The sequence below is a fragment of the Trachemys scripta genome, chromosome 6 (assembly GCF_013100865.1).
Source record: "Trachemys scripta elegans isolate TJP31775 chromosome 6, CAS_Tse_1.0, whole genome shotgun sequence".
Taxonomy (NCBI): domain Eukaryota; kingdom Metazoa; phylum Chordata; order Testudines; family Emydidae; genus Trachemys; species Trachemys scripta.
In genome coordinates, this window is record NC_048303.1 from 43,452,450 (window position 1) to 43,465,050 (window position 12,601).

At 42.0% G+C, this 12,601-nt stretch overlaps 1 protein-coding gene across 4 annotated transcripts in view; it reads right to left on the reverse strand.

Moving 5' to 3' along the window:
- SV2C (synaptic vesicle glycoprotein 2C) overlaps positions 1-12,601 on the reverse strand; it is a 183,032-nt gene that overhangs the window by 68,509 nt on the left and 101,922 nt on the right. For all 4 annotated transcript variants that reach the window (XM_034773883.1, XM_034773884.1, XM_034773885.1 and 1 more), the window contains one exon: positions 6,362-6,513. In XM_034773883.1, the coding sequence (XP_034629774.1) occupies positions 6,362-6,513 (152 nt within the window). The remainder of the gene's footprint in view (positions 1-6,361; positions 6,514-12,601) is intronic.

Consider the following 12,601-nt stretch of genomic DNA (forward strand, 5'->3'; position numbering starts at 1 on the left):
GTCTATCGCTCCACCACAGTTAGGGAATTCCATTGTAGCAAAGCCATCCACTATGACCTGCACATTTCCCAGAGTCACTACCCTTGATAGCAGCAGCTCAGTGATCGCGTTGGCTACTTGGATCACAGCAGCCCCCACAGTAGATTTGCCAACTCCAAGTTGATTCCCAACTGACCGGTAGCTGCCTGGCGTTGCAAGCTTTCAGAGGGCTATTGCCACTCGCTTGTGAGCTGTGAGGGCTGCTCTCATCTTGGTATTCTTGCGATTCAGGGCAGGGGAAAGCAAGTCACAAAGTTCCATGAAAGTGCCCTTACGCATGCGAAAGTTTCGCAGCCACTGGGAATCATCCCAGACCTGCAACACTATGCAGTCCCACCAGTCTGTGCTTGTTTTCTGGGCCCAGAATCGGCGTTCCACGGCATGAACCTGCCCCATAACCATCATGATGTCCAAATTGCCAGGGCCCATGCTTTGAGATAAGCCTGTGTCCATGTCCTCATCACTCTCGTTACTGCGCTGCTGTTGCCTCCTCGCCTGCTTTTGAAGTTTCTGGTGCTGCATATACTGCAGGATACTGAGCGTGGTGTTTACAGTGCTCATAACTGCCGTGGTGATCTGAGCGGGCTCCATGCTTGCCGTGGTATGGCGTCTGCGCGGAAAAAAGGTGCGAAACGATTGTCTGCAGTTGCTCTCATGGAGGGAGGGGCAACTGATGACATGGCTTACAGGATTGGCTTACAGGGAATTAAAATCAACAAAGGGGGCGGGTTTGCATCAAGGAGAAACACACACAGCTGTCGCACCGAAGCCTGGCCAGTCATGAAACTGGTTTTCAAAGCCTCTCTGATGAGCAGCACGCCTCTTCTAATTGCAAACAGCCTAGTCAGCAAACAGCGCCAGCAAGATTTTAAACATCCAAAGGCATATTTTACCACCATTGTGCACTTACTCAGCCTATAGTTGAACTGCTCCTTTCTACTGTCCAGGCTTCATGAGCCATGGGAGCAAGGGGTAGGCTGGGGTAGGTGCGACCACGCGGTGCTGCCTGCTGGGAGAGCAGCCTGAGGCAAAAGCCTCCAGCTTGCATGATATTCCAGGCAGGACTGAATCTCCATTAGATGAAACTTAAAAAAAGAGAATGACCTGGAGTCACCCCCATTTATGTCCAGGCGCCCCTGACTGACCTCACCGAGGTCGGCCAGGAGTAACCAGGAGAGAGCAGCAGACGGTGCAATACAGCTGCTAACCATCTTTGCTAACTTGCAAAGGCAAGGAGCTGCGGCTGTATAGCACTGCAGTACCGCATCTGTTAGCAGCATCCAGGAGACGTACGGTGACAGTGAGCTGAGCGTGCTCCATGCTTGCCGTGGTATGTCGTCTGCACAGGTAACCCAGGAAAAAAGGCGAGAAATAATTTTTTGCCATTGCTTTCACGGAGGGAGGGAGGGACAATGTTTTTGCCCCATCAGGCATTGGGAGCTCAACCCAGAATTCCAATGGGCAGCGGAGACTGTGCGAACTGTGGGATAGCTACCACAGTGCAATGCTCCGAAAATCGACGCTAGCCTCGATACTGTGGACGCACACCGCCAACTTAATGCACTTAGTGGGGACACACACAATCAACTGTATCAAATCGATTTCTAAAAAAATCGACTTCTATTAAATCGACCTAATTTCGTAGTGTAGACATAATCTTAGTTTCTTAGCCCCCAGATGTGGGGTCATTTGACATTATATTGAAGGATATATTTGGAAGTAATCAAAAGGATAATACATTTAAATCTGCAATGGAAACAGAAAAGCATTTTTTCAGACTTAAGACGGTGCATTATATGAAAATCAAACAATGCCAAATGTTTACCACCTTTTGACATTCATTAAAGATATTTACCTTCAAATAATCTTCAGAACTGGAATGTGCACTTTCAAAATCGTGTGCAAAATGGCTCATTAACCTTCCTATAAAACCTAGCCTAGTAACAGTGTAAGTCAGTGTCTCCATAGTGACCCATGCTGACCTTGTTCCTGGGCAGTAATTGTGAACATCTCTTCACGGATGTTTCCACTTCTAATAGCAGCTCTGTGACATGAACTATTCTTTCAGGGACCCTAGGCAAGTCCACATTCATTTTCAGTTTTCACACAAATGACAACAATTATAAATTAACAAAGCCCTTCAACAGAGGCACTAGCACTTAGAGCGGAGATTATGAGGGACCTGAAGCAGTGATCTTTCAACACAGGGTCCCTGAAGTACTACATCATCTTATGATCTTTTTATTAATGAAAGTTTTGCTTCGATTTTACCCTATTAGCACATTGTTGGTTGTGTTAACAATGAGAGGTTGGTGCCAAAGCACTGTTAACTTGTTCTACTTTGCCTTTTTGATAGCCCCCTGTGTAGCCTCCAGGAATTATCATGCTGCCTGAACAGAAAAAGAGACAAGTTACTGCATATATGCCATGTCATTTTCTTTCTCTCCTAACAAAAAGCAAGGGCTAGATGCTCAGCTCGTGTAAACTGGCATTGCTCCACTCACAGCAATGAAGCTATGCTGACTCACAGCAGCTGAGGATCTCCCCTTTTTTCAGAAGTGTCTTATATAAGGGTGTGTACTTATGAAAGGTGTACACTGCTAAGAAAAAAGATTCTACCCTCTCTTTCTAGTTTCCCTCTTTTTATACCTGCAATACAAGTATCTACCAAGGCTGTCAACTAATGTGTTTTTAAATGAGCTAACACCTATTAGGTTTGATTCTCCTCTCACTTACACTAGTGTAGATCAGGAATAATTCCAATGAAGTCAATGGAGTTACTCTGATTTTGAACAGGTGCAACTTCATTCATTTCCATGGAATTACTTCTGATTTACATTCGTATAAAGGAACAATCACGCCTCATGCACACACTGTGGCCTGGTCTACACTTAATTTTTGCTGGCATAGCTATGTTGATAGGGAGTGTGAAAAAAACAGGCACATGCCTAATTGACGTTGCTATAATGGCAAATGCCGTAGGGTAGACAGTTATACTAGCAAAAAAGTTTGTTGGTGTTATAGCTTATTTTGTTCAGGGAGCTAGGATAAGCTATACCAGCAAAATAACTCTTTTGCGGATTATAAGCTCAGTAGGAGGGTTTGCCAGTATAGCTGTACCATTGTAACTATGCTAACAAACCCTTCCTAGCTTAGACAAGGTCCACATGAAAAGCAAAGAGCAAAAAAATGCCTCCAATCTAAATAAATAGATCACTGAAGTGGGTGGCTTGGGCTATTTAGAATTCTGATTTGCTTCCTGGTAGGTGAAGATATAATGTTGAGGATGACTGGAAAGTATTTTGGGGGACAACTGAAGATTTTGGATCACTTCTGGGAGAAATGTAGAATTTATAAAAGAGAAAATACCAATACATGTAGTCTGTTTGACCCAAACCAATGTCAAAAGGGTAAATCATTAAGAAATTAATTCATCAAACTTGTTTCAAAATAAAAAGGGAGGAAATCTTGAAACGCAAAGCACTTCTCTTTTCTTGTTTCTTTCCTTTCTCTTTACCTCCTCCTTGGGTGCCATTTTGGAAAGAGGAGAGGTGGGAATAATGTTGTTCAGCAGATTTGTGTGTGTTTATGTTGCCATAAATCTGTTCTTTCCTAGTCCTGTGAAATACCCTCCCTGTCTTCAGTCTCACTGCCCACTATATTATTTTCTCTCTCATTGATATCTATTTTATAGCACCCATAATGGTGCTAAATACTTCACAGAGGGCCTGGTCTCTGAAGCCTAAATTAAAGGTGTTATACAAGTGGGAGCAATGAATAGTATGGCTCTGATGAAACAGGAAGACCAAGGTATGCAGCAATATGGTCATGTTATTATGCAAATGCACATCTTAGTGGTTCAAGTTTTTTTTTTCATGTTACACCTACCTGTGATAAATATTTATCATGCACATTTGTGCAGGATATATTGGGAACAAGGAGGAGTCTGAAGAGCACTGCACTCTGGCAATCCCCAATTGGCAGATTCCTTCCTGGAGACCACTGCAAGGTGGAGCACATTAAAGCAAACCCTAGACTGCCCTAACATGTGGCAAGCCAGGCTGAAAACCAGGGAGGCGTAGCCAGCTTTCCAATGGTTCCACATCTCTCCTGCACTTTGCAGACGCTGGAAGTGGCAGAGAATCTGGCTCAGTGAGTGATAATGGAGGGCTAGAATTCAGCAAAATACTTTTTGAGTAGAATTTCATTTTAAACATTTGAATCTTAACCTTTCGCAGTGTAGCTGCATAGTTCTTGTTAATGGCAAGAAGAGTTATGCAGCATCTGCAGATGATATGGACCTCATGGGTTTTAAATGTAATCTTGGCGGCAAACAGGATCTTCTAGAAACAGTGGGCCACATCCTTAGCTGGTGTAAATTGCCATAGCTCATTTGATTTCACTGATATGATCCCACTTTTGCAGCAGCTGAGGATCTGTCCCATTGTTTTTAAATTAGCCAGTGGGGTTAAGTAAGTCCATCTGAGAGTGATGACCCTTGTAAGTCTCCCCACTAAAACCCATACAAATGGTTTTACCAATTTTGCAAAACTGATGTTTGAACAGAAAAGTTTGTGCTTTTTCACTGTGATGAAGAGACATTTTTGCTGGCAATTTCCCCCCTTTGCTGTTAGGACCCCCCTTTTATGGAGGGGGGCAGGAAAAGCACTGCAAGGTCTAAGCCTTGTGTGGCTGAATCTGAAGAATATTATCCCTCAGAATTTCCTTTTACATTTCTTTTTAGGTCTCCAGCTGAAGTGATATCTCCCAGTAACAGGGCAGAAAGGCCTGATTTAGTATGGCTTTCTATTACTGGTGTTCTTCCACTGTTGGAGGATGAGGGGAATTAATTCCCTAGTGTCATTGCTTTGGCATAGGGGTATGCATTATTATTTGAGATTTGTTTTCATATAAATGTACAAAACAGCATCTCAGGAAAGGTTACTGAGGTATTTCCATTATCTGCAGTAAAACTAGACAACCTTTTAAAAATCAATTTATCATAATGTTTGCATTTCTGCTTCAAGGTAAGTGTAAGTGAAAGAATAATGTATACTAGAATGAAAAGTTACTTGGTATCCAGAGTACTTTACTAATTGAAAAGTAAAATCAATTCATATACTCTTGCCATGTAATTGTTTTTGAGTTTTGGCAACTCAAGGACCGAGAGGCCAGGTCAGGATCTCAGATTCAGCTTTTCTGTGAGATTCCCTGATTAATTTTAATCCAAGATTCTTTGCTATCCGATGAAGCAGATTTAGTCTGTATAGTTATGACCCATTCCCCCTTTTCCTTCCCACCACCTGTCCTCATCACCTTTATGAAAGCCTCAAGAATCCCCCATTTCCTTTCCTTCCCTTTACACTCCATCTCTTGTGGTCACCATTGATCTGGCTGAAGAAAATTGGTTAGAATTTCCATTGCAGCTCATGGCAGTCCTTTAATTGTTTGGAAAGGTGCAATGAGCAATGTTGCTACATCCTGCCTGTCCACAACAGCTTCTTTTTAAAGGGCGCTGAGCAACCTCCATGCTCACTGAAGTCTGTGAGTAGTCAACAACCCAAAGTCAGACCCAAGTGCCCAGGAATCAAAACTGTATCTCAATGTTACCTTTTCACTGTGCTATGACTTTCAGGAGCTCTTTCATTATATTGGTGTCCATTGTATAACTTGAATCAGCTGGACGTTTTGTACCTTATTCAATCTAAAAACTGTGACATTATATTGCAGTCCATTATATTTCTACATTTCTGAAGTACAAGAATAACTTATTGCCAACCAGCCACTGCAGCATTGTCTTCTGGGCTGGAGTTGCAAACATTAATAAGAACCACCTTCCTTGCTCTCCTGTCCGAAGATTTTATGATCTAATGCCTTACTCTATTTTTTTTAAACAAAGGGAATAACTTTTCCCTTCAATCTATTTCAGCAGCAATGGCACAAATATGACACCATGGTTTTCAAACTTTTTCTGTATGATGCAAGTTATTATAAATCTGTTTACAGAAAATACATTTCTTCAGTTTCTGTGATAACAATTAAATTACAAGAGATTCCAGTGTATTAAGTTCCAGTCTCATGAGGTTCAGGGACAACTGGCTGAAGAATGAGCAATGGCTGACTTTTGCATGTTTCAATATTTTGTAATTTATGGTCTGATATAGTGTGTCCACTTGCCTAAAAACAATCAATTAGCCCTTTATAGTAAGTAGGTCAATATTCTGAATACAATCTCAGAGTACTCTCTTTTTCTGATTGTAAAGTGGTTTACTGATTATGTACGATAGGAGTAATACACATGTGGGAAAGACTTGTTTCTTACCATAGTGAGGAATTATTGCCCAAGCCATGGCAGAAGCATAGATGCCTCCGATCATCCAAAACATGCACAGCCAACTTAAGTGTTCACCACGCTTCTCTCGAGCAAGAACTTCAGAAAAATACGAGAACACTGTTGGAACAGCTCCACCAATCCTAAAGGGAGACACAAACCATGTGTTAAAGACAGAGCAATAGCAAGTCTGAACAAACATCACTACTGTACCTGCTTAGAACCTGAACTAAAAGAGCCTTTGCCACAAAAAGTGTTCTTATCTTTGTTTATTTTTTCTTAAGTACACTGCCATTTTAATAAAGGTCTTCTATGTGCCATAGGCCTGACTGAGGTGCATTTGAAAACTTTTGGGGAAGCCCCACACTTTTGACACAATTAAATGCATAGATTTTCATGGAAGCAGTATGGTCAATGAAGAAGTGCCAGATTAAATTAATTGTCAGTGAGCTGTGTTATAGAGCTTGCAGAATTGTAACCAGCATAAAGTTGTGTATTTGACTTAATTTATATGAAAATCCGTATGATTATTATGGTAGGATTGGTAGTCTACCAACATGATGACAAAATTCTCATGTAGTATAGAGAATTTTTTAAAATTAATTTTTGGTAAAATTTTCTGGAGTCATGGTATAAGTAATAGCTGCTCTCCCTCCATTCACTCCTTCCCACCCCAACTCCCCAAGTCTTGACTTCCCTCCTTTAACAGAGGATAGGCAAAAAGGATGCTGACATTTGCAATATCCCTGATTATTGCATGTATGCTTAAAAAGTGTTATGCAGTTATATTTTGTATGATTTGCTAGTAACTTATGCTGATTTTTCTCTTTTTGGTCTTTGAGTATTGAATTTTAATTTTGGATGCAATGACTAGAGAGTTGTTATTTTATTTCTCCCTACTGTGCAATACTGTATGTGCTGGTAACTCTTTGACGTTACACAGCAATAAATATTTTATTGTTACACACATTGTTGGAAGGCTCCTATACAGTATTTTTACTGAATGAACCAATTACTAATAAAAACAAAGTTTAAGAAAATACATGTGGTTAGAACTGAACAGTTTGAAATGAGAACTAAAGGCCTTTTCTTCACTGTAGCATCCCTGCAGTTCTATCCTAGTTAGGCATTTCTAAGGTGCCCATCTTCATAGTAGCTAGGAGTCTAGAAGCATCTCCTACCCTATGCAGGTGGTTTAGAGTACTTGAAATGAATGTTTTTTTATTACAATGAGCATTTCTGAAGCTTGTGCTACCAGGGGCCATACTGCTAAAAAATGATGTCACCTGTGACATTAAAAATTAAAATCGGGATCAATAAACCACCATCGATACCAATTTACCAATGAGAAGGAGGAATTTTGTTGTTTAATATTTAAGCAAAATGTTTACTCGTTATGATTGCCAACTTAGATTTAAAACAATGTAAATTGGTTTATTACATCTGATACTAAGCTTGTGTTGTGCTGGGGGTCCAGCATCAATGACACAAATCAAGCCCCTTTTCTGCAATGTGGCCACTGCTTGCAGACAGCTGAGAAATGTCCATTTAAAACACAATTTTACATAAAATTCAGTTCATCTATGGTGAAAATGTGGACCTCTCAAAAGGCTACAGTGAGAAAAATGGTTCAGCTTTCTTCTATAAAACCTAATAAAATTCAAGATATGCATAATTTTCAGCATTAGATTCAGGCCTTTCATTATTGGTCTTTAGATCTTTGCTATAGGCCAAAAAGACAGTTATCCTTCTTAAAACTGCAAAATGTTCCATCATGTCCCAGGACTCAAGATTTGTGCTTTCATTTTTCAGTGTTCAAGACAACGTCTATGGGGCTTCAAGGAGTATTTTCATATCACTGAATCTCTCAGAGAACATGGGATATACTCTGTAAACAGCTGCAATTCACACCTGGTGAAGCTGCAACTGAATTTCAAGATAAGGATAAATGCACATTTATGTTGCTGTCACACTGGTTGCTAAAACTGATTGGAAGGAAGAAGCAAGTTTACCAACAGGTTAAAACAAATATTATAGAGGAAAAGAGTAATACAAAAATAAACTTCTGCCCTATGAACATTCAGTGGGTTCCAATACGGTTTATTTTAGAAGATGTTAAGGTACTTCACTAAGTGGTTACATGTCTCAAGGGGATTGTTCTTTTGTTGCTTCCTTCTAGGCATCAATTTGCAAAGGATCTATAATAGACTCTTACATATATTATAAATAGCTCCAGAGATTGACTGAAGCATGCTAGTTCTTAAATTCTCTGCAAAAGTCCTGCTACACAGATTCATAGCCCCATAAAATACAACTCTTGCTACAGAGCTAGAAATGTAGTGTGAAATCTTCATCCCCACTCCAGTCCTTTTATGGTGGATAAAAGGGCCAGAATGGTGTGAAGGGGACCTTACAGCCTCATACCAATCTGTGTGAGAATCCCCCTGGTACAGACACAGAACACAATCATAAGGCTGTTCTCCAAGGATCCCCTTTAAGTCCTGGAATAGGGAACTGCTGGATGTAAGCTTGTGGAAAGCAAGTCAGGGATGAGGCTGCAGCCCACAGTGCTACGGAGATTCTGAGCCTGTGGAGGATGTTGTTAATTTAGACAGGCCCTCAGGGCTGCCTCAATCAGGCTGCGGTCTAGTCTCCAGAACAGCCCAAGACTGGAAGTGTACAAAGGTATCTTAAAGCTGCCATAACCTCCCCTCCTGGTCTGAGGTGGAGCACTGACTCTCACCCCTACAAAAATACCCTGAATATAGTACTCGCTGCTCAAATTATTTCTTATATTATGTTGGAGAATCACTGGCAGTGGCAGAAACAAGTGTTCCATATCCCTGCCTAATCCTAAGAGGTGTTGAACATGCACTTGTGTTGACTTGGCGATCGAGGTGCTCATCTTTTAGAAGCAACACTTTCACTTGGGGCTTGCTTTAGCTTGTTTCTTTAACGCCATATTTGCTTTGAAAACGAGTTCTTGGCATGGCAATGATTTTTTCCCTATAATTGATTCTATCCATTAAAGAAGTTTGTGGTGGCCTCTGGGTATATTTAACTGGTATTTACATATTCTGGTCACTCTTCTACTAATCTTATCACCATATTCTTGCTTCTAAATTTGATTAAATGAGGGTCCAGATTGAAGCAAAAAGGAAAAGCAGTCACTTCTAAGTTCTTGTCACCTAGTAGAGAATCTAGTCTATATCCACATATTGCAGTTACTATGGTAGTAGTTACAAATTCAGGTAGCCTATGCAATGTTGTATTAATAATAGTCATATTTAAGTATTTATATAGAGTTTTGCACATTCATAGCACTTTACAAAAACTATCTAGTACACAGAGACAGTTCAGGCAAATCTGGGGCCCATGACTATGAAATTCAAGATTCAGCATGTAATCTTATTCCCAAATCTACAAGGCCATGCAAGCTGTGGGGCTGGGAGCTTAGCAGAGCTCAAGGGAATGTGCCTTGAGTCTAGAATTCGTACAGGTGTCTGTGGAGGGTTAGGGGGAAATGGCTGGATGTTTCCGAGTAAACTGAAGGAGGGAGGAACTTGTAATGTGCCATATCCTAGTGTCATGATAAAAGGAGAGAGATCCTGATCCCCGACAAGCAGCTTAAGATATCCTCAGGATGCTCTCTGTCAGCATAAAGCAGCTCAAACACCTGTGACGAGGTCTACAAACCCAACATAACACACAGGCAGAAAGAGGTTAAGAACTCTCCCTGCCTGCAGACACCCAAACCAGTACCACCCTGGCACACCTATGAGAAATAAAGAGGGAGGAACAGGATAAGAAGGGGGCAGAAGAATGTGGGACTTCAAGGGAGCAACAACTCTCTGCCAGTCTTCCAAAGGAGCTAGCAACCCCTGGAAGTACAAAGGATGGGGCAGAAGCCCTGAGGGCCAAGGACTTTTTGACTCGTTTATGGACTATGCCTTTTCTTAGTTGATTTGATTTAAGCCACTGCTGCTCAGGTCAAGGCCCAACCCAGGTCACTTCAACTGAGGTTTTGCAAAAGACGGTGTCCATTACTACTGACGGATGGTACCAAAAGTGGGATATCACTACCACTGAAAAGTGGACAACTCATTAAAAACAAAACAAAAAATGTACAACAAAAAAGTCCCAAACGAAGGTGAATCGGCTCCTACAGTGGCTAGTCAATTCACAAGCACAACAGCAGCAGTGACAACAGCAACTGTTAGAGCAGATGGTGACACACCAGTAACAGTTATTACAATATATGACTGACCTGCTGCCTTTACAAAGCTGCTTGAACCACACCATGGCAGGAGCTGTGCCTACCAAAATTTGGGGAACGTCCCTAGACCTAATGTTTCCCAAGATGATGGCAGATGACGACCCCAAGTCCTTCCTGATAATCTTTGGGAGAGTAGTGTTGGCATCCCAATGGCCCTCAGAGCAGTAGGCTATCCAGCGTGCCCCATTTTGGCAGGCGGAGCTCAGGCAGTGTACCAGGACCTTGATTGGATGGCTGCACAAGATTATGAACTCATGACGACAGCCATATTGAGACTGATAAGGCATTAACGAAGAGACCTACCATCAGCTCTTCTGCAACGAGAGATACCCCCAAAGGCCAGGCAATGAGCGTTGCCCAGAAACTGAAGGACAGTGGAGCTGATTGATGTTGAACAGTTCATGCAGATTTTCCCATTGGCAAGCCAAGACTGGGGCTGCAGACACTGGCCAGAAACACTGATGGAAGCGATCCACCTCATGGAAGACTACCTGACTGCTGAAGCTGCCTGGGAGCCTCCCACCAAAGAGGCACCATGGGCCACTATGAGCAACAAGGAAGAGAACCGCACCATGAGGGAGAGATGGGAACTAGGCCAGATAAGCCCCAGGAAGGCCCTAACACCCAGCTGGGTGTCAGAAAGAGCCCACAATAAGGCTTGGTCTACACTACCCCCCTAATTCGAACTAAGGTACGCAACTTCAGCTACGTGAATAACGTAGCTGAAGTTCGAAGTACGTTAGTTCGAATTAGTTCGAACTTACCTTGGTCCACACTCGGCAGGCAGGCTCCCCCGTCGACTCCGCGGTACTCCTCTCGGCGAGCTGGAGTACCGCAGTCGACGGCGAGCACTTCCGGGTTCGACTTATCGCGTCCAGACTAGACGCGATAAGTCGAACCCAGAAGTTCGATTTCCAGCCGTCGAACTAGCGGGTAAGTGTAGCCAAGGCCTAAGTATCACTCCTAGGGTGCCTCGACAAAAGTCCCCCAGGATTACAGACACCTCCAAATATGCAACAAGACCTTCCCCACATGCTTACACAGGCACAGGGTCGCCCCGAACCTTCACAGGAAGACGATAACCAAAGTTACGGACCGGGGCAGGGTGCAGTTGTTTGTTGCTCCTGTGACCAACTGGGAGACTGGAAGTACAAGAGACTTAGATGGAGATGGAAGCCCTGAGGGCCAAGGGCTTTTTGTCTTATTTTTGTTATGTTTATGGACTCTACCTTTTTCTAGTTGCTTTGATTTTAACCAATGTTGCCTGGGTCAATGAATGACACCACACTGGAGCATGGGCAGCTAACATCACTTTGACACGTCAACCTGCTTTTAGCAGGCTGGATTGCACCCTATGACCTAAAAACCCTGTATAGCTGAAGGTTTGGAAGCATTATTTGAATTGGCCTTGGTAATGTATGATGACTCTCCAATGACTTCAGCTGAGTTATTCGAGATCTTTGCTGGTGTAACAGAAAAATTTTTGACCCACTGTATTTTTATAATAAAATTGAAAATGATGTATTAAAGCAGTCTGCTTTTAGTCACCATTAGCTCCTTGATGAAATTATAAACAGGCGTGAAATTTTGACTACCATGAACTCAATGGAAGATTTGCCATTGACTTAAATGTGACCAGGATTTCACCCTGCATTTTACAGGGAATACAAACACCATTTCCCACAGGACACATTATTAAATCTGCTTCAGACAATTAATTAGCTAAACAAAGTATCCTGTGTGCCCTTGTTAAATTTATGAATAATGTGGTTAATCCTCATTTGTAAAATAAACATCAGGCACCAAAATGTATATCTCTTCACACACACACACACACACACACACACACACACACACATCCCGCATTCTATTTTTTTCTATACTGAACTGAAAAGGCTTGGCCCTAGCTTAAAAATGCTGGTTATTCTGACAGCAGGGTGGACTGATTTAAATCA